The sequence below is a fragment of the Leucopleurus acutus genome, assembly GCF_964270905.1.
Source record: "Leucopleurus acutus genome assembly, chromosome: 3".
In the NCBI taxonomy this organism is placed as follows: domain Eukaryota; kingdom Metazoa; phylum Chordata; class Mammalia; order Artiodactyla; family Delphinidae; genus Leucopleurus; species Leucopleurus acutus.
The window spans coordinates 40056326-40079359 of record NC_139145.1 but is presented as its reverse complement, the minus strand read 5'-3'; the positions used below and the strand labels follow the sequence as shown (position 1 = coordinate 40079359).

The 23034-nt window shown below is 47.1% G+C and overlaps 1 protein-coding gene across 1 annotated transcript in view; it reads right to left on the bottom strand.

Moving 5' to 3' along the window:
* Positions 1 to 22322, bottom strand: part of CCNJL (cyclin J like) — a gene marked incomplete at its 3' end in the record, with an annotated part of 49281 nt that extends 26959 nt beyond the window's left edge. Inside the window, 5 exon segments of the mRNA XM_082835890.1 lie at positions 20961 to 21075; positions 21454 to 21467; positions 21469 to 21549; positions 21553 to 21597; positions 21599 to 22322. Coding sequence (XP_082692016.1) covers positions 20961 to 21075; positions 21454 to 21467; positions 21469 to 21549; positions 21553 to 21597; positions 21599 to 21715 — 372 coding nt within the window. The 5' untranslated portion in view covers positions 21716 to 22322.
* Between the last annotated feature and the right edge of the window lie 712 nt (positions 22323 to 23034).

Genomic DNA, 23034 nt, shown 5'->3' with positions numbered 1-23034 from the left:
AGATCAGTGGTAGCCAGGGGGTTGGTGGGGAGGAGATGAATACGGGGAGCACAGAGGATTTTTAGGGCAGTGAAACTACTCTGTATGATACTATAATGATGGATACATGTCCAAACTCACAGAATGTGCAACACCAAGAATGAACCCCAATGTAAACTGTGGACTTTGGGTGACAATAACGTGTCCATGTAAGTTCATTGGCTGTACCAATGGACCCCTCTGGGGGGGGTTGTTGATAGTGAAGGGGGCTGTGTGTGTGTCAGGGGGCGGCAGGGGTACATGGGGAATCTCTGTACCCTCCGTTCAGTACTGCTGTGAACCGAAAACTACCCTAAAAAACAAAGTCAATTTAAAAAAAAAAAAGAATGAACACAAGGACATCCCTCCCTGTTCCAAATACACCCATCCCTGCCATATATGGGGGAGCAACTTGGCACAGATTGTGAAGTCAGGCAGTTCTGGGGTGGAGTCTCACCTCCACTATTTACTAACCTTGGGCATGTGAATTCTGAACCCGTGTCCTCATGCAAAAAACGGGGGTCACAGTGCCATAACGTAAAGCATCTGGCACTTAACAGCACTCAAGCAAGCGTCAGTGGCCTTTCCCTCAAACTGGGCAATCAAATCTCAGGTAAGTTGAGCTTATCTGCCTCTGTCGGGCTCTCATAGGAAGCTGCTTTGTACGGTGGAACGAGACAGTCTACCTGAGGGGTTATAGCTGGGCCTGGGGGTCTGTGCAGAAAAGGAAGCCTGACCACTCCATGTGCTCTGCGGAGCCCCGGAACCAAAGGGAATTAGGAGCTCTGAGCCTCTGCTTTTCTCCTGCACCTCAGAGCAGGGCGATTCTTTGGCAAATGAACAACAATGCGGGATGCCAGCATGCCTACCCTGCTTAGTTGAGAGTCCAGCCGATTACTCCCCTAACCCAATTAGCGGGGAAAGGCATTCATTACAAGGGCTTTGCTCTAAGGATCGCATTCCTCCCCAAGCACTCTTGACCTAAGTCAGCTCCGGGTGCATGAAGCCAGACCCTCCGCTGAGTGCTGAGTGGCCTGGATTCCAAAAACCAAAGAGCAGCCTGCTGAGAGGCGGCTCAGGAAGCTCTCCTGGATTAGGCAGGCACTTGGCAGGCACGCAGCAGCTGGCGCGGGCGGAAAGCGGGCAGGAACCAGTCAGGCAGGGTGACTTTGCTAGAGCTGGGGCCAGGGGCAGCATCGGCGTGGCCGGCACAAAAGCTGTGGGGAGGGCACTGAGAGGAGGGGCGGAGGGGCGGGCAGAAGCTTCCTGAAACTCTCCCTCCCCAGTTCTGGCTCTTTATCACCTGAGCCAGACGGGAGAGCACCTGTGCCTCAGGTACATCTAGAGGCGGGAGCACAGGGACAGATGGCCATGATAGGGTGAGGGCAGGGGGATCCACCTTAAAAAAAAACCCTGCTCTTGTTATCTCAGTAGTCTACCATATTTTTAAAACTAATAACAATGGACTAGGAAAAAAACTATTACATGTATACCAAAGTGGTTACAGTGGTTATCTCAGAGGGCTGGGATCCCACATGATTTTTACTTTCACGCTCTTCAACACTGCCCAGATTTTTAAAAAACTTCACTGTAAAAAAAAAAAAAAAATCCGCTTTATTATTTCAATTACTGTGTTTCCAGTTTGAAAAAAATGGAGAGAGGGACTAGATACCCACTATATTAAGGCCCAGCTCAAACCTTATCCCCGAGGATTCCCTGGCAACCCTGCATCATCACTTTGACAAAATCAGCTCTTTAATAATAGCATCCCTCTTGCCAGTGCTGGGCTAAATATCCCGCTTCATCCTCACAAGATGCAAAGACCCCACCAAGGCACTACCCAGAAGTAGTGTTTTTCTTTGTTTCTTCTTTTTACTAATTATAAATTATGTGCTCACTGATACATTTTCTAAAGTAAAAAAGAATAACAAATATCACTGATAATCCCTGGTGCAGCGAGAAGTACTATTAAGTTTCACACGGATTCTTCGGATGTTTCTCTGTGCAAACTTTCACAGAACAGGATCCTCATCTACAAACACGTCCCTTTCACAGGAATCTGTGGTTTCAATGGCTGCCTGGAGTTTCATTGTGAGGTTGTGCTGTGACTTAACCAGACCCTGATTCTGGACATTTGGACTGTATCTCCTATCTTCCTTCGGGTGTCGTCTGAGAGGCCTTCCCTGACCCCCCTCTGCTGCAGCAGCCCTACAATCGGCAGTTACTGCTGACTCAAGTGTTCCATCTGTCGCCCCCGCCCTGCCCCTACCACCCACAATGTGATCTCCGGGAGGGAGGGAGCCACCTCTTTCCAGGTCTTGGTTGTACCCCTGGTACCCGGCACACAGTGAGGGCGAATGAATATCTGTTGAATGAGGGCATGAATGTATGAATGAATGAACGGAGTGTTTTGTGATCAACACAGGTGCGACCCAAGCAAACACCAACCGGGGGAACTTCCCTCCACCTGGGGCCTTCTCTAACCTCCTCTCCCGAGTCTCCCTTACCTGGTCCTGCACCCCTCCCTGGGGTAACCAATGGGGTGGGGGAACGGCCCCCGAGTGGGAAACCCCAGGGATACCAGAGGTGCCATTTTGGGGGAGAGGAAGGCGGTGGGTGTCAAGACAGGCTTGAGTCCTTTAGAAACACTCTCCTTGCTGCCTAAGAGCTCTGCCTGAGGCTTTCAAAGCAGAAAGAGGACTACCTGAGAGGTGCAGGGCTCCAAGAGAGGCCAGGGACAAGTGAATCATGACCCACATGAAGCCCCAAACCGAGCTACACACAGAGGCAGCAGGGCCACCTGTAGAGGCTTTGGAGGTTTCCATGCTTCCCCCTCCCCTCCCCCCAGCACGGAGGTGCTGACCTTGGCAGAGGTTGGCAAACCCTCTGCACCTGTGCTGGGCTCAGATGTGCGTGGGAACATGGGCAAGGCCAGCCCCAAGTGCACTTCAACAGACCCTGAGCCCGTAGCCAGGACCCCAGCCCATCCCTGTTGCAGGAGAGACGGGGAAGAAAATTCAGTGTGTGCCCCTCACAAACAGCCTCTGCCGGCATTTTAAGGCTCACCTCAGAGGGCTCTGAAGGTCATGCGTACTGTGAAAGTTCAGCCAGTCACCCCTGGTTTCTCATATTAGGGGAGAAAGGGAAGTCTTCATTTGACCCCTTGGTGTCCTGCACTGTGTTACTTTCTAATTGACTATTAACCCACTCTTTCTTCTGATCTCTGCTTAAAAGTCACTTCTGAAAAGTGTTCCCTGGTCATGCCCCTGTCAGTCCCCGAGCATCCAGGACTTTCCAGCCCTCCATCCATCCATCCCTCCATCCACCCCTCCCTCCCTCCCCCCATACAAGCACCACCTTCTTCACCCCTGACTGGGCATCACGAGGGCAGGGACTGGGTTCATCTTGTTCGGCTCTGTGACCCCAGCGCCTGACACAAAAGAGATACTCAATACTTACCCAAATCTCCAAATGTGGGGAACCGCAAATACTTGAAATGAAAAGGTAAGAAAAAATGAGTTGCTCCTGATCTCAGGTTGAATAAAATTATTCATCTAGTTGAGCAATTCCAACTACTCACAAAGCCTGGCAGTGTGAGGACGGGGGGTGGGGGTGGGGGAAATGCTGAATTCCAGGGGAAGAGAAAGCTGTCCTTGCCTTGGGGTGGTGTGTGCCTCAGTCTACTCAACAGCAACACAGGGTGACCGGGGAGGAAGAAGGTCAGTGTTTACAGAGGGCTGGGAGCTTTAAGAATCATAAATTATGTCCTCCACACTTGGTCATTCCAAAGGCAATGCTTCCCAACATGTGTTCCATGACACCCCAGCCCCTGAGAAAAAGGGTTCTCTGGGCCATTAGTTTGGGAAACACTGCATACACATTAGCCCATTAGAGGCCCTGAAACATTTGTTCAGGAAAAAACTTACACAGTCTTGAGAAACGCTAGGTTAAATTTATTTATCCACAGACCACTACCACCTGCTGTCCTTTTTCAGGGGCAGACTAACAACATCCCAGAGAGCTTGTTCTGTGAAATGGTGCTTTAGGGTGCCGGCAGCTGGGCCCCGGTGCGCTGGGGAAAATGAAACCCCGGCGCATCTGCAAGGCAAGACTCTGGTGAAAATCCTTGGCTCACTGCCTAATAATGTGATGATTCGAAATCAAGAGATTAACTGAAAAGCTTGCTGAGATTAAAAACCCCAGCTTCCACCTGAAGAATGGCCCCTGGTAAGAATTTCCACATGGCTGTGGTATTAGGAGCCTAGGAGGGGCACAAGAGGCCACAGACGCCAGCCACAGAAGCCCCGGGCAGCCAAGTGCTGGCTGCCCTGCCTTGAGGGGTCCAGGGACTGGGCCCAAGATTAAATCTCCTGCCCCTGTCCCATCTCTTTTTTATATATATATATATATATTTATAACTTTGGCAGCTCCCAATTCTCCGTAAACCACAGACCTGGTTCCTCCTTGGTTACCCTCTGTTGCTACTGCATAGACTGAGGCACATGTCACCCCAAGGCAAGGACAGAGCTTTCTCTTTCCCCTGGAATTCAGCTCCCTGAGTTTTATACCTCCCCTCTGGTCTTCATGAGTATCTGGACTTGCTCATTATGATGAATGTATCATATTTATAACTTGAAAACATGTATGTATGTATCATATTATACATACCATTTTCTATGTACGTATCATATTTATAATTGGAAAGCTTCTATGTCATTTGCCAGACACTGCATCCCATGCATTTTGTCCTCTCATCCTCCAACAGGCCCAGGAGATGGGGATCGTCAGCATGTCAGTATTCCAGACAAGAATGGCTCAGAGAGGCTAAGTAACCTGCCGAAGGGCTCCTAGTTAATAAAGCACGGATGTGGGCCTCCCTGGTGGCGCAGTGGTTGAGAGTCCGCCTGCCGATGCAGGGGACACGGGTTCGTGCCCCGGTCCGGGAGGATCCCACATGCTGCGGAGCGGCTGGGCCCGTGAGCCATGGCCGCTGAGCCTGCGCGTCCGGAGCCTGTGCTCCGCAACGGGAGAGGCCACAACAGTGAGAGGCCCGCGTACCGCAAAAATAAATAAATAAATAAAATAAAATAAATGACGGATGTGAATCTGGGCTTTCTGACTCCGTGATCTTAACACTGTGTTTTGGGGTCCCCATGGGATAGTTTAGGTTTGTGTTTTCCTTCCAAAATAATGCTATAGTTAACTGATTATAAAATATCTCATCACTACAGAAATTGAAGAAAATACGATGAATACAAAGAAAATTTAAATCACCAGCAATCTCTCCACCAGGAGATAACTGTGAGTATGTATGAGTGTCGATATATGCCCTTCTGACACTGTTTCTCTGCACACAGACACCCCCGACAATTTAACCCAATTTAGGCTCTCCATCCCAACACCCACCCTCTTGACATGGGCCCGGGCAGAGGTACTGCCGCTAACAATAGTACCCAGGAGACTGAGGCACAGAAGTTCAGTGGCCAAGGCCACATTCCGGGTTAGTGGCAAATCCTGGCTTGGACATCAGAGGAGCTGGCCGGGCCCGGGGTGTGACATTGCTTTGAGTGTGACAATTGCTTCATACAGCCCAAGGTGCGGAGCACGGCTGAGCTGCTCTCCCACACCAGCCACTGAAAGAAAACCACTCTGGGTCTCCTCCCGTGCTTCCCACCATGCTCATCCTCCCTGCTGCCAACGGCTACCTCCCGAGGGAGGCTGGGCCTCCAGGCCCTGGGCCAGCTGCTTGGGAAACAGCTCCAGGGGTTGAGTCAGCCTGAGAACAAAGAGCAGCAAGACGTGAAGAAACGCCATGGGTAACCAAGGTGACCAACAGGAAGTGGAGACATGCAAATTGAAAGGGAAAAAGGGGACGAGGTGGCTTGGTTCTTCAGAGGCCTCAGGAGGACACACCACAGACCTGGGAGGCCCTGCAAAGCCGGAGGATCACTCACCCTCCCTTCCTCTCTTGCCCGATTGCTTCATAAACCCCGAGGAGACATTTTCCGTAAAGAATCAACTTCTCTGCGGAACACTATTTCAACATTCTCGAGAGGGTGGCTTGCAGTACATGAAGCCAACAATGCTGGTGACATCCTCTCCTGCTGATATCTGGCCTGCAGCTTCCTTCCAGCAGAGAGAAAGGTCACCCCCAGCCACCCCATCTCTCCCGGGCCCCCTGAACTCTGCAAATGGCAGGAAGGCCAGCTCCAAACACACCTCCTCATTCCCAGAACCGAAAACACCCACAACCTTTTTATTAAACGCCCCCAGAGTTCTTCCATTCAGCAGCTTCCTGATATGACCACGCCCCACACCTTCTCGACTGGGGGTGCCCCTCATTCTCCCACACCCTCCATCACCTAGGGGGAGGGGTCATGATGTGCCCCCTTCTACGGTGGTTCTCTGCAACAGGTCCAACCCTGGACTCTCTCTTCCTGTTCCCCTGGGTCACCATTCCTAAGCTGTGGTCTCAAAAGCTCTTCACTCCGCACTTCCAGCTCCCCTCCCCAGTTTCCAGATTCCTTCTGATGGATTCTCCTGGGCACCCAGACCCTACCGTGCAGCCCAAAACGAGTCAGTTAGGGTAACCACCACCACTAACCCCCGGTCACTCCAGCTGGGACTCCAGTCCCTTGCTGACCTGGGTTTCTGCAACCGTGGTCAGTTGATCACAGGCACTGGAATCTCCTGGGGATCTACTGAAACATGGAGGCTGCCCCCAGGTCCTGAGTTGGATAGTGTTTCACCCAGATTCATGTCCACCCAAAACCTCAGAATGTGACCTTATTTGGAAACAGTCTTTACAGATGCAATCAAGTTAAAATGAGGTCACATTGGATTAGTGTGGAGCCTAATCCAATGACTGGTGTCCTTATAGGAAGAGAAAACAGAGACGCACAGACATACAAAGGGAAGACCAGGCAAAGACAAACACATGCAGAGGGCCAGGTGAGGATGGAAGCAGAGAACGGAGGGATGCAGCTACACGCCAAGGAACGCTCAGGGTGGCCGGCATCCACCAGATGTTGGAAGAAACAAGGAAAGATCCTCCCTGCGAGCCTTTGGAGGGATCACGGCCCTGCAGACACCTCGATTTCAAACTTCGGGCCTCTAGAACTGTGAGGGAATAAACTTCTGTTGTTTTAAGTCACCCAGTTTGAGGCAGCCCTAGGAATCTATTACACTCCCCATTTCCTGACTTACTGAATCAGATGTCCTGGGATGGAGTTGGGCACCTAAATATGCTTTACAAGCACTTCATGTGAGCCTGATGCTTGACTATAAGCTCCGTGAAGACAATTTTGTTTTGTTCATCGCTTATATCCCCAGTAGCTAGCAGTGTGTGGCATGTGGTCGGCTGCTAAAAAACATGTGTTGAATGCAAGAATGAACCTGCGCCGATGTGCAAGAACTACTAGTGCCTTGCTTGATCAGGACATTAAGGCAACTTTAATTATCAAATAAGATAATATGCAACAAACATTCAACAACGTCTGGCATACTGTGCCCAATAAACACCTACTCCCTTAATTTAAAGGGCAGTGGGAGTCTTGAAAGATTACACAGAAACTAGCAATTAATTGCTGGAAGGAGCTTTCTAAGAACACTGCTCATCATGAAAAAATCCCTCAGCAATGGAAAATCTCTTTGTTCCAACAAGTAAGAAACATGAAATCTTTCACTGTTTGTTAACTAGTCCTTTTGACCCTATTTCCTAAAACTCTCAAGTCTCCCCACTTCCTGCCCTGGTTCAGAAGCCATCTCCTTGGATCATTACTAACACTCAGGTCTCCAAGGCCAAGGTCATTTTCCAGTGATTCAGCCCTCGCTCCTCACAGCTCTCCATGTGTCTCAGGATAAGTGTAAACACCTATGGAGACCTGCATCCCAGAGCCAATGCTCCCGGTCCATCTCCCCCTCCTCCCCTACTCACCAGACCGCCCCTGGCAGGTCACTGATGTGTGACTATCACACGTGGCCCTGAGCCCTGGTAGATGAACTTCCTCCACGTCTCACCTTCTCTTGGAAGCTCTTCACACTTCCCTAGGCAATGGGGTGTCACCGCTGGTACAGTGGTTAAGAGTGTGTGCTTTGGGGCTTCCCTGGTGGCACAGTGGTTGAGAGTCCGCCTGCCGATGCAGGGGACATGGGTTCGTGCCCCGGTCCGGGAGGATCCCACGTGCCGCGGAGCGGCTGGGCCCGTGAGCCATGGCCGCTGAGCCTGCGCGTCCGGAGCCTGTGCTCCACAACGGGAGGGGCCGCAACAGTGAGAGGCCCGCGTGCCACAAAAAAAAAAAAAAAAAAAAAAAATAGAGTGTGTGCTTTGGAGCCAGGTTGCCTGGGTTCAAGTCTTGGCTCTGCCATCTACCTGCTGTATGACGTTGGGGAAGTTATTTAACTCTCTGTACTTTAGCAGGCTCATCTGGAAAGTGGGGATAAAATGAGGAAAATTTAGTACTCACTATAGGGGGTTACCGGAGGATTTAGATAACAGGAGGGAACATACTGTCGAGCACACAACAAGCACCCATTAACGGGAAGAGCATTGCTACATTTCACTGGCTTTTAGGACCATTAACAAATAGAATGGCCAGAAGTGGTTTGAGATGATTAGCCTCAGCTGTGCTAAGAACACCCCCTCTCCCAACCCCCAGGACCGGAGTGGGGCTTGGGGCTGTGGTACCTCCTGGGAGAGCCTCTTAGGGTCTGCAGGTCATACACGGGGTTCAGTAAATGACTGCCTAATGAAGAAGCCGTCTGCCAGTAAGCCACGGGGATGGTCCAAGGAAATGAGCCAGAACTCTGCCTTCCCAGATTCACGGCCAGGCCACCTGTGGCCACCCGGCTTCCTCCCTCCTGATCCAAATGCTGAATCCCCTTCACCTGAACCAGCCTTCCAGGGAGGATTCCTACCTGGGAAGGTGTCGCTAGGGGTTTGACTCAAGTTCCCCCAGAAAGTGCTTTACGGCCCATCTTAAAAGTAACCATGCAAGATAAACCCTGAAATATTAAGGGATAATGGAGTATTATGTCTGCATCTTGGTCCAGGAGGGGAAAGAAACCGCCTGACAGAAAAAGGGGATGATAAGACAAATGTGTTAAAGTGTTTACAACTGTGTACTGTGCTGGCAACTCTGCTAAGTTTGATAATACTTCAAAACAGAAAGTTAACACAAAAGAAGAGACCAACAAGAGATTTCCACTCAGAGCCAACAGCTCTGTACCACTCGCCCCGGGGTGGAACCGCCGCTGAGGGGAAGTCCCTGTTACACATCGCTGCCTTCAAGGCTGCATGCGACTCCTCTGCTTTTTCAAAGTCAGATTCCGGACAGCAGACCGCGAGGTTTCAAGGTCCCAGCTCCCCCACTTAATGGGGGCCTTGGCCAAGTGCTGAAGCCCTTGGAGGCTGTTTCTCTCCCAGTAGATGGAGTTACTGGCAGCCGTGCTACCTACCCCACCAGACAGTGAGGTCCAGGAAGGCGATGTGTGTGTGGGCTGTAAGGCTCAGACCCCAGACCAGGCATCCGTGATGAGCACACACCAAGGGGCTTGTGGCTACTCTGCTCAGAACTGGGGAAACACGGCCCCAGCCTGCTCTCACGCACCTGCCGTCCAGAGAGGGAGCCAAATCCAAATGGAACAATCCCACTAAGAAGTGTACAATTACAAGTCACGCTGGGTGCTGAAGGCATAATCGAGGGTAGGCTGAGAACGTCACAGGGGTGCAGACTGACCTTGTGTGCGAGTGGGAGAAGGTTCCTCTGAGGAAGTGATGTTTGACGGCCAACTAGAGAACAAGGAGATTGCAGCATATTCTAGTCCCACAGAGTAGGGAAGTATACAAGCCAAACTGTTAACAGTGAACGCAAGTTAAGGATACCATGAGGAAGTAATAGGCCAAATTAAGAACAGGGGGTGTCCCTCAGGACAAATGACCTGGTTTCTCCAAAACCCAATGGCATGAAAAAAACAATTTTAAGGAGCTGGGAGACAGGGAAACCATTACAGAATAAAAGACTTAAGAGTAATTTTTTAAAAACCTACTGAATAGAAGATATTTGCAAATGATATGACTGATAAGGGGTTAATATCCAACATATATAAACAGCTCATACAACTCAACATCAAAGAAACAAACAATCCAATTAAAAAATGGGCAGAAGAACTGAACAGACATTTTTCCAAAGAGGAAATGAAGATGGCCAACAGGCACATGAAAAGACACTCAACATCACTAATCATCAGGGAAATGTAAATGAAAACCACAACGAAATAGATTATCACCTCACACCTGTAGAATGGCCATCATCAAAAGAGCACAAATAACAAATGTTGGCAAGAATGTGGAGAAAAGAGAACCCACCTACACTGTTTGTGGAAATGCAAATCGGCGCAGCCACTGTGGAGAACAGTAGGAGATTTCCCAAAAAACTAAAACCAGAACTACCATATGACCCAGCAATTCCAGTCCTGGGTATATATGTGGAAAAGCAAAACCCAAAAAACAGAAACACTAATTCAAAAAGATACAGGTACCTCCATGTTCATAGCAGTGTTATTTACAATTGCCAAGGTATGGGAGCAACCTAAGTGTCCTTCAACAGATGAATGGATAAAGAAGATGTGGTACATATATACAATGGAATACTACTCAGCCATAAAAAAGAATGAAATTTTGCCATTTGCAGCAACGTGGATGGACTTGGAAGGCATTATGGTAAGTGAAATAAGTCAGACAGAGAAAGACAAATACTGTATGATATCATATGTGGAACCTAAAAAATACAACAGACTAGTGAATATAACAAAAAAGCAGACTTACAGATATAGGGAACAAACTAGTGGTTACCAGTGGGGAGAGGGAAAGGGGGTGGGACAATATAGAAGCAGGGGATTTTAAAAAAGGGTTATTACAGGATTATATGAAATCATGTATGTGAAACTTTTGAAAATTATAAAGCACTATAGAATTTAAAGAAACTTACATTCAATTAAAAAATATAATGCATGGATCTTATCTGGATTGTGATTTTGAACAATGCAACTATAAATGCCATTTCTGAGACAGCTGTGAGAACTGAATTATGGACTGAGCAATAGATTATTAATGAATGACGGTGAGTTTTGCAATAATGGCATAGTTGTTATGTCAAAAAAAGAGGTTTTTATTGCTTAGTAGATATTTATGGGTGAAATGACATGCTGTCTGGGGAAGATGAAACAGGTACTGAAGCTGGGTAGAGGGTACATGGGGATTCATTCTACTTTTCTTTCTACTTTTGTGTATCTTTTAAAATTTCTATAATAAAAAGGAAAACACAGTGGTGCACTCCAAAGAGTCAGCAGTACTGAGTTACTTGCATTTTTTTTTTTACAAGGATCAGGAAATTAACTGTTATTAAGCAGAAAGTTATCTACCTCATCATATTTGATAACTCCACCTAGTTTAGTGTATGCATGAACCACAGTGAAACCAATTCCCCTCTGATGGGCATTTAGGTTTTCTCCAAGTTTTCCTTACAATAACTGAATCCATCCAATTCCTGATGCTTTTCTCTGTTCTTACGATCCACCTCACTCCTTGTCATCCCAACCCACCCACGCAAGTCAATGGATGACTGTTTTTGGACTAAGTAAGTAGCTGGTGCTACCAGGGGAGATGTCCCTAGCACAAAGAAGGCCCAGGCCCTGGTACCATCTGCTCCAGTGACCTTGCAAGGGAGCCAGTGCCGCAGGACAATTCAAATTCCGCCTCAAGATTCAAGTTTCCAAGTAACTGCCACTTGGGGGTAGAGGGAAGCACACACTGCAACAATGGGGCTCAGAGGGAGCCTGGGGAGTTTTCTGGCCAGGGCCGAAGGTCAGCAGCCCTCACCCAGCCTGACACAGGTCTCAGGCTGGGTCCCTGCTGCATATGGGCCTCCCCAGATCCTGGAAAGTATTCAGAGTTCTCTACCCCTTCCTTTCCATCCGTTAGCGCTTTTCCCATTCTGGGTTCCAGATTCTTTTAAACATAGCCAAGGGACACCATTTTGACCTCCTGAAATGGCATGGAATTTTTTTTTTAATAAGTTTATTTATTTTATTTATTTTTGGCTGCGTTGGGTCTTTGTTGCTGCGTGTCGGCTTTCTCTAGTTGCAGTGAGCGGGGGCTGCTCTCCATTGCGGTGTGTGGGCTTCTCACTGAGGTGGCTTCTCTTGTTGCAGAGCATGGGCTCTAGGCGCACGGGCTTCAGTAGTTGTGGCTCGCGGGCTCTAGAGCACAGGCTCAGTAGCTGTGGTGCACGAGCTTAGTTGCTCTGCAGCATGTGGGATCTTCCCGGACCAGGGCTTGAACCCGTGTCCCCTGCACTGGCAGGTGGATTCTTAACCTCTGAGCCACGAGGGAAGCCCGGCATGGACTTTTCTTTTTTTTTAAAGGCTAATATCCAGGGTTAGCAAAGTTACTGGGAAGCTGACACCCTCCCACACCACTGGTGCAAGTGCAGGCTGGTGCAAGTTTTGATAATTTATTAACTGGTGAAACTCAAAGTTCTTAAAATCACACCCCAAGACCAGCAATTCCATTTTAGGCATTTATTCTCATGAGCACACTCGCAGACAGAAGAATAGGATCACCACTGCAGTGCTGTGTAAAATCAAATGGTACAGGAGAAATGACCCAAAAGACCATCAAGAGGGAGATGAATGAACAAATTATGTAATACACATACTGTGGAATATTACTCAGCAATAAAAAAGAAATAAACTCCTAATAGATACAACATAGGTGAATCTCAAAAATGTTCTCAAAAGTGAATCTCAGTGGCTTCCCTGGTGGCGCAGTGGTTGAGAGTCTGCCTGCCGATGCAGGGGACACGGGTTCGTGTCCCGGTCCGGGAAGATCCCACATGCCGCGGAGCGGCTGGGCCCGTGAGCCATGGCTGCTGAGCCTGCGTGTCCGGAGCCTGTGCTCCGCAACGGGAGAGGCCACAACAGTGAGAGGCCCGCGTACCGCAAAAAAAAAAAAAAAAAAAAAGTGACTCTCAAAAGTGAATCTTTAAGTTAAAAAAGGCAGACAGAAAAGAGCACATACATATAACTCCATTTATATGACACTCTGGAAAACACAAACTAATCCACACAGACAAAAAAGCAGATCAGTGATTGCCTGGGGCTGGGAGCATGATGGGGTGAGTGACTGAGAAAAGGTACCTGGGAACTTTCTAGGTTGATGGCAATGTTCTGTATCTTGACTATGGTGGTAGTTACATGAGTATATACATTTGTCAAAACTCACTGTATACTCGAAACTGCATATGCACTTAAGATCTGTACATTGTATTGTATATAAATTAACTTCAATTTAAAAAAATGAAAACGCAGCTCCATCTAAGTATCTAACAAAGAAATGAGTTAAATCATGGTATATCCATACAATAAAACATTATGCATGATACTGCAGAAGAATAGTTAATGACATACAAAGTTACTTAGTATATGCAGTTAAGAAAAAAATTGTTATGAAACTATAATATACTATGATAATATTTATATAAAATAAAATGTATATATTTGGATAAAAAATTACCAAAAAGAAATATTTTGTTCATTCATTCAACACAAATATATTGAGTATCTACACTATACCTTTATCGTTACAATGAGCAGAAAAGACCAAAAAAAAAATCCCTTCTCGTCATGGAGCTTCTGTTTGGTCGTTTCATAAAAAATATTTAAATTATTAAACTGTACACATTTAAAAACATCAAATGGTACAGGGAAGTGTGTAAATGCTACTACCACTTGCTTTAGAACACACACACTTGGTTTGTTCATGCGGAGAACAACTCTGGAAGGATTCATGAGAAACTGGGATCAGTGGTACCTTTCAGGGAGGAAAACTAGAGCCTCTTCACCATCCACCCTTTCATATAACCTGGGTGTTTTTCCTTTTTGCCATGTTCTTATATTGTCTATTCTAAATAAACACAATCGTTTCTAATTTTTTGCTAAAGTCCAATAATCAGGAGTTGGGTGGAGAAGAATGATATGGAAATGTGAGCATGACATACTACAAAATCAACAGTGTTCTGAGAAAAGATATTTTCCATTTTTACTAAAAAAAAACTCCAAAATAAAAATGTATTGTGATGACTGGCACACAAAGGAACAGAAGAACCTACACCAAAATGTCAACAAATTACTTCCAAGGGGGGGGATTGTGGGGGGGAATTTTACTGTCTTCAAAAACACAAATACCACCTCCTGGGACATGCCCAAGACCCAATGGAGGGTTCCTGGGAAGCATTCCTGCACCACGGTTCACCATGCCCCCGCAAGTCCACCTAAGCCTCGTCCTTCCATTCTGTGCTGCCCCAGGGGCTGTGTCTGCAGCAGGTGAAGGGATGGACACCCCTTGCCCTCCCTCCACACCTCATCACACTGGTCTGGGAATCCCGAGATATCACACACACCTCATGCCTGCGAGGGGCTCACAATCTAGTGAGTAGGACAAGTTACTACACAGGTGACAAGGACAATGAAAGAAGCATGAGGTTGGGGCCAGGACACATGGGGGAAGGGAGAGAGGCTTGAAGGACCAGGAAGTTGGCCCTCAAGCTGACAGCCATCCCATGACCTAATTTCATCATGTGTACCCAGAACCTGCTAATTTTGAACTTGGGTGGATGCATCTTTTGGCAAAAAAAAAAAAAAAAAAAAAAGTGGCTGTCAGTCTAATCTGAACACTCCTTGGGGCATACAGCTGGTTACTAGGAAAACACCAACAGCCTCATTGTCACCACCTGCATGGTGGGGATGATCTGCTCCTCCCCCCATGTTCAGTGAAGAAGTTCAAGGGCACAGGTGTGATAAGGAAGAATCCTGACTCCCCTGTACTGACTGGCACCCCCAGCCCCAGCAGAAAAGTAGTCAAAGGAGGAGGGCTCTAGCTCTGCTCCAGCAGAAGCAGTAAGGCCAGGTAGGATGATCAAAGGAGTAATTTAATATTTGAAAACAAATTAAGACCTACAAGGTCTTAATTTCCAAAATATACAAACAGTTCATACAACTCAATAACAAAAAAACAAACAACCCAATCAAAAATTGGCCAGAAGACCTAAAGAGACATTTCTCCAAAGAAGACATACAGATGGCCAACAGGCACATGAAAAGATGCTCAACATTGCTAATTATTAGAGAAATGCAAATCAAAACTACAATGAGGTATTACCGCATACTGGTCAGAATGGCCGCCATTAAAAAGTCTACAAATAATAAATACTGGAGAGAGTATGGATAAAAGGGAATCCTCCTACACTGTTGGTGGGAATGTAAGTTGGTGCAGCCACTACGGAAAACAGTATGCAGTATGGAGGTTCCTTAAAAAATGAAAAAATAGAGTCGCCATATGATCCAGCAATCCCACTCCTGGGCATATATCTGGAGAAAAACATGGTCCAAAAGGGTATATGTACCCCAAAGGTCACAGCAGCTCTATTTACAATAGCCAAGACATGGAAGCAACCTAAATGTCCATCAACAGAGGAATGGATAAAGAAGATGTGGTACATATATATACAATGGAATATTACTCAGCCATTAAAAAGAATGAAATAATGCCATTTGCAGCAACATGAATGGACCTAGAGATTATCATCCTAAGTAAAGTAAGACAGAAAGAAAGACAAATACCATATGATATCACTTATACGTGGAATCTAAAATATGATACAAGTTAATTTATTTAGGAAGCAGAAACAGACTCATAGACGTAGAAAACAAACTTACAGTTACCAAAGGGAAAAGGTGGGTGGGAAGGGATAAATCAGGAGTTTGGGATTAACATATACACACTACTACATATAAAATAGATAAACAAGGACCTACTGTAGAGCACAGGGAATTATATTCAGTATCTTTTTTTTTTTTTTTTTGACTGCACCACGTGGCATGCTGGATGTTAGTTCCCTGACCAGGGACTGAACCCACACCCCCTGCAGTGGAAGCGTGGAGTCTTAACCACTGGACCGCCAGGGAAGTCCCTCAATAACTTGTAATAAACCATAGTGGGAAAGAATATGAAAAAGTATATATATATATATAATATGATATATATATATATATCATATATATGATATATACATCATATATATATGATGTATATATCATATATATGATATATACATATATATATCATATTATATATGAAGACCCTGTCACACTCACGAACCCCTCAGAGAGGGTAGTCACAAACTCCAAGCCTTACCCTAACCACGCATGTCACAAAAGGGGCTGTCGGCCTCCCCTGGAGTGGTCGTTAAGTGGAAAAGCATAGAAAAGCACAGCACCTGTCAAGTAGCCGCCACGTGCCTCGCACGGCTCTCAGGTTCTCTCACTGAATCCTAACATTCCTAGAAAACATTTCCCCCAGTTTACAGAAGAGGAAATTAAAGAAGATTCACTCATCTCATCCTTCTGCAGAGGGGGGCTCTGTTCTGGACACTGCGGCCCCGCACTGAACACGACAAACACAGGCTTGTTCTTGTGGAATGTACATTCTCGTGTGGGGGAAAAGATAATAAGCAAACAGAAAATAATCCCAGATACTCGTTAAACGGTATATAGAAAACAAAACAGGATGATTCGATTGAGGGACACAGAGGAACAGTTATAGAGAAAAGGAGACTCCAGATAGAGGGAACAACAGCCTGTGCAAAGGCCCTGAGGCATGAAGGAGCTTGACTTATTCAAGGAAGAGAAAGGAGGTCAGAATGGTATGGGGTAGGAGACAAGGCAGGAGAGCAGGCCAGGGCTGGACTGTGTCAGGTAACAGAGGTGGTGATAAGGACTGGAAATTATAACTGCAATGGGATGACGGTAGAGGTCTTTAAGCAGAGAAGTGACACAATCTAGGTTCTGCCTGTTGTGGGAAGAATGAACACTGGGGCCAGGTTTAAAGAGGTTTAGAGAGGCTAAATAAGCACCTCAAGGTTTCACTGCCATTAGTAGCTTGCATTCAACACCAAGGTTTGTTTCCCCAGTGTCACATTTTATATACTGTAGTATAACACTATACTGGAATCTCATATCTGACAAAGGGGGGGGCTCCCACTATCTCTGTCATCCCAGGCTTGCTTCCTACACCAGTCAAGTGAGGATAACTGCTCCTGGTTCTGTGATGACAATTCAACAGCCTAGATGGAAACACACTTTGTATTCATCTGGCAGCATTCAACAAACAAAGAGTATGACATTATAAGCAAGGAAAGCCAGCGTAGAGAAAAGGGAACCCTCCTACATTGTTGGTGGGAATGTAAATTGGTACAGCCACTATGGAAAACAGTATGGAGGTTCCTCAAAAAACTTAAACTAGAGTTGCCACATGATCGAGCAATCCCACTCCTGGGCATATATCCAGAGAAAATTCTAATTTGAAAAGATACATGCAGTACTTCCCTGGTGGCTCAGTCGTTAAGAATCTGCCTGCCAATGCAAGGGACACGGGTTTGATCCCAGGTCCGGGAAGATCCCACATGCTGCGGAGCAACTAAGCCCATGCGCCACAACTACTGAGCCTGCGCTCTAGAGCCCGTGCTCCTCAACAAGAGAAGCCACCACAACGAGAGGCCTGCGCACAGCAATGAAGAGTAGCCCCGCTTGCAGCAACCAGAGAAAGCCTGTGCGCAGCCACGAAGACCCAACGCAGCCAAAAATAAAATATTAATTAATTTTAAAAAAAGAAATGAACAGAAAAGACACAGGCACCCCTATGTTCACAGCAGCACTGTTTACAATAGCCAAGACAAGGAAGCAACCTAAATGTCCATCAACAGATGAATGGATGAAGAAGATGTGATATATATATATACAATGGAATACTACTTGGCCATAAAAAAGAATGAAATAATGTCATTTACAGCAACATGGATGAACATAAGAGATTATAATACTAAAAGAAGTAAGTCAGAAAGAAAAAGGCAAATACCATATATCACTTATATGTGGAATCTAAAATATGATACAAATGAACTTATTTACAAAACAGAAACAGACTCACAGAAACAGAGAACAAACTTATGGTTACCAAAGGGGGAAGAGGGTGAGGAAAGGATAAATTAGGAGTTTGGAATTAGCAGATGCAAACTATTACCTATAGCGTAGATAAACAACAAGGTCCTACAGTATAGCACAGGCAACTATATTCAATATCTTGTAACAAACCATAACAGAAAAGAATATGAAAAAGAATATGTATATGTATGTATAATTGAATCACTTTCCTGTACACCAGAAACTAACACAACATTGTAAATCAACTATACTTCAATTAAAAAAAGAAACCCAGGATTTACCCTAATAAGACCAGCTTCAAGTCACAGGTGACCCCGAGTATCAACTCGAGTTTTCTGTCTCTAACCTGAAAAACCTGGACAAACCCGTCCTCCTTCAAGGTAGGCAGCCTAACAGTGAACCAATATGGCATTATGCCATGGGTGAGGCACAATTATTGGGGAACTGCCTGCCCTGCTCCTCTGAGTGGCTGGAAGAGAGATTAGAACAATCTTGCTTATATGCAAAAGGTTGAGGATTCTCAGGTAGTTGAGCTGGTTGAGTTTATACTGCTCTCAGAAATCCTTCCTGCTAGAAAGGACCAATGAGGTCAAAGCCATTCCTCCTAAGCTATGAGCAGAACTAACAACCACTTGAGCCTACAATGAACAAGGAAGCCCAATTTCCACGGCAGGCCTCACTAATTTATTTAGCCACCACCTCCAGAAAAGGACCAAGACCTTACTGCCTGGTCCACCATCCCACTGCCCCAGCTTTTTAATTGAAATACCAAGACCTGGATTTCTTCTCCAGATGCCTAAAATATGCTTGCACCTTGGGCCATTCTGTTCTGGGAAGAAGACCAAGGGGAGCAGAGGAAAGCCACAGCCCGGACAAGCAATGCAAGATGGAGATAGACTAGGTACAGGAAAAAAGAAAAAATAATTTTACTAGAAGACAGCTACCCCCTAATGAGGAAAAAACCCTGACAAGCTGGTGACTTTTTAAGAAGAACTCCATAGACATTGGGTGCAAATGCACTGGATATAAGACCTGTTTGTGTAGGGAGCCAGCTAATCCACTAAGACCTCTCCCTCCCTGTACTGGGTTGAATGGTGTCCCCTCCAGAATTCATGTCTACCCAGAACCTAAAAATGTGGTCTTATTTGGAAATAGGGTCTTGTCAGATGTAATTAGTTAAATTAAGATGAGGTCACACTGGATTAAAGTAGCCCCTATTCCAATGACAGGTGTCCTTATAAGGAGAGAAAATACAGATAGAACACCATGTGACAATAGAGACAGAGATGGGAGTGATGCGTCACGAGCCAAGGAATGCCAAGGAGTACCATGGCCTTGCCAACACCTTGATTTTGGACTTCTAGCCTCCAGAACTGTGAGAGAGCATATTTTTATTGTGTAAGTCCCCAGGTTTATGGTACTTTGTCCCAGCAGCCCTAGGAAACCAAGACACACCTTTATTTCACACCTGTTCCCCAAACCACCCAGGGGCAGGAGACAAGACACACAGGCCACATCTCTAACCCACCTGGACTCTTCCACCTTCCGGGAGCCCATCAGCACTTCTCCCTTTGAGGTGAGGGGAAAGCAGAGATCACATTTCAGGTGCCTCCACCTTCTGCCACCAGCGGCAAACTGGCAGGGGAGTGTTTGTTGTCTCCCCACATTCTCTTAGTTTTGTAGCCTCTCCTTTATTTATTTATTATTATTATTTTTTAACATCTTTATCAGAGTATAATTGCTTTACAGTGGTGTGTTAGTTTCTGCTGTGTAACAAAGTGAATCAGCTATACATATACATATATCCCCATATCCCCTCCCTCTCGCGTCTCCCTCCCGCCCTCCCTATCCCACCCCTCTAGGTGGTCACAAAGCACCGAGCTGATCTCCCTGTGCTATGTGGCTGCTTCCCACTAGCCACATAGCTATCTATTTTACATCTGGTATATATGTATATATACCAGTGTATATATGTCGATGCTACTATCACTTCGCCCCAGCTTCCCCCTCCCCACCATGTCCTCAAGCCCATTCTCTATGTCTGCGTCTTTATTCCTGTCCTGCCCCTAGGTTCATCAGAACCATTTTTTCTTTTTTTTTTTAGATTCCATATATACGTGTTAGCATACGGTATTTGTTTTTCTCTTTCTGACTTACTTCACTCTGTATGACAGACTCTAGGTCCATCCACCTCACTACAAATTTCGTTTCTTTTTATGGCTGAGTAATATTCCATTGTATATATGTGCCACATCTTCTTTATCCATTCATCTGTCGATTAGGTTGCTTCCATGTCCTGGCTATTGTAAATAGTGCTGTGTAGCCTCTACTTCAGTGTTTCTTAAATCTTATTCAGTCCCATCCTAGATATATTTGGGGTGGGGGCATTAACTACGTATGCCTTATACTATCATTTACCTAATTATTCTTTATGTAAAGTCACTACTTTTACTTAAATTTATTTTAAAAGGAACTACATCGTTACAATATATGGAAAATCATCATCAGTTAGCCTATGCAGAACTTGCTCGATATATATGTTTTTAAATTGCACATTAAAGTAAATACACGATGATTATTTTTTTTACGTTCATTCACGTACCCTTTAAAATAATCTCGGGTGACAGTACCATGGGAAATACCACCTTAAGGGGTACAGTTTAGTTGTCTGAGAACTCTGGGCTCCTAAGCAGAAAAACCAATTTAAGCTCTCCAGTCTCGTTTCTCACCTCACGACTGTCCCAGGAGGAGGCTAAGAGCAGGAGGAAAGAAAAGCACAGAGAGTTCCTAGTTCCCACGCAGGGCGACCTGAGGATACGGAGTCGAGAGCGAAAGGGACTTTAAATACCCAGACCTGCGAGTGACAAGTGCGGGGACGGACTGACCTTCTCGCGCAGGGTGCAGTGGACGTCCGAGGCGACACGCCCTTCCCACCACGGCTCATCCATCATCGAGTCTACAGCGCCGCGACGCGAGGCTACCGGGCTCTCAGGGCGCACCCTGTGTGGACACGGGCAACTTCAGCGGCCGTAGCGCGCCCCCCGGCATCCCATCCTCTCTCGTCCTCGGCCGGGGTCTCTGCCGGGCGCCCCCTCCTGTCCCGCTCAGCGGAGCTGGCGGTCGCCTCCCATCCCGGGAAGGTTGCAGTGCCCCCTCCCCTCTATTCGCGGGACCTGAGGCGACCTGGAGCTGTGCAACAACTTGCAGAATTTTTATCTTCCCTTTTGCAAAAGTTGCAGAGAAAGTTGCGGACTTCGTTAGCTCTCCAGAGGCCAGGGCTCAGGCAGCGGCCACCGGCTCGCCGTCCCCAACTCCTCCCCCGCCGCCCAGCCTTTGTCCTGCTCCCACATCCTGCCCTCCAGCCGGGGCGAAACTCACGCATCCCTCTCCGGGCGTGGGGGGCTGCGGGCGCCAGGCCCCCCCGGCCCAGGGCCGAGCTGGCTGTGCCCTGGGGTGCCTGCACGCGGATGGGCCCTAGCGCTGGGCGCTCCACGCTCTTGACTGCTGCCTCCGTAGCCCGGCTAGCCCCCGCCACCGCCGCGCCCCTGCGTGCGCTCGGGTCCCGCCGCGGCTCGCAGCCTCGGGGCCGCCGGGGGCCTTCCTCCCTCGCCGGGGGAATTGGGGGCCGGGCCTCGCGCATGCGCCGCCGGCCCCCGCACCCCGCGGGGCGGGGGGCTGGGAACTGGAGTCTTTCTTTCGCCGGCGCTGGCTGCGTTTCCTGTCAGCCCTCCTCCCCCGCCTCAGTGGAAAGCTTCCTCTCACCTTCGCGTGGGCGCCGGGTGGCCTCCTGGTCACCCCGCGGACTCACGCGGGCAGCGCTGGGACCGCGGCGCCGGCACCGCGGCGCCACCTGCGCGCGCCACTCGTGAAGGGCGCGGGCAGAATGCCCCCAGAAAGTTCTCTCTCCCGCGTGCGCTGTTCTAGCCAACCTCCCGTCGGTTCCACCTGGTTGTTTTTTTATTTCTTTTTTTTTTTTAACCGGCCCTGCAATGGGGAGGTGGATTTCCAAACGGACAGTTCCCACGAAATCACCAGAAAATCCGCTCTTGATTATTCACGAGTCCCTGATTCTAAAGGAGGCTCAGTAAATCAACGGATATTTTTTTATGCTCCTGCAAGGTATAAATTGTACGCCTTACATTGGGAGAAAACCAGTCTTTTTGGAGGGCCCGCTGGATGGAAGGCATTGTCTTTTTAATTGAGTTGATTGTTTTCGGAAAGGCACGCCCTTTAATTAGCTCCTCTGATGGCACAGAAGATTGATTGGTTTTTGTGATTCTTCTGGACGTTCACAGATCTGTTTCAAATCCAGCTAGCAACTGGGTGACTTTTGCCATGTTCCTCAGACTCTGTAAGCTTGGAACCCTCATGTGTAAATTGGGAATAAAAATTGCACCAACCTGCTGGAGATACTGAATCATTAAATAAGATACTTCATATAAAGGGATAATCGCCATGCCAAGTATAAAACAAACAACAAATAGCTGCCACTAAAGAGCCTTTGGTTTCTGACTGGTACCCAAGTACCCACCTGGAAAAAAAATTTTTAAATCAGCTTTAATAAGCTTCAATAGGTGCTTAAAGAGAAGTTTTAATATAAAAAATAAATTTAAAAAACTACCGTGAGGGGCTTCCCTGGTGGCGCAGTGGTTGAGAATCTGCCTGCCAATGCAGGGGGCACGGGTTCGAGCCTTGATCTGGGAGGATCCCACATGTCGCGGAGCAACTAGGCCCGTGAGCCACAACTGCTGAGCCTGCGCGTCTGGAGCCTGTGCTCCGCAACAAGAGAGGCCGCGATAGTGAGAGGCCCGCGCACCGCGATGAAGAGTGGCCCCCGCTTGCCGCAACTAGAGAAAGCCCTCGCACAGAAACGAAGAGGGCCAAAAATAAATAAATAAATATTAAAGGCAAAAGAAGAAAGGGGAAATTGTAGATAGAGTAAGGATCTAGTTAAAAAAA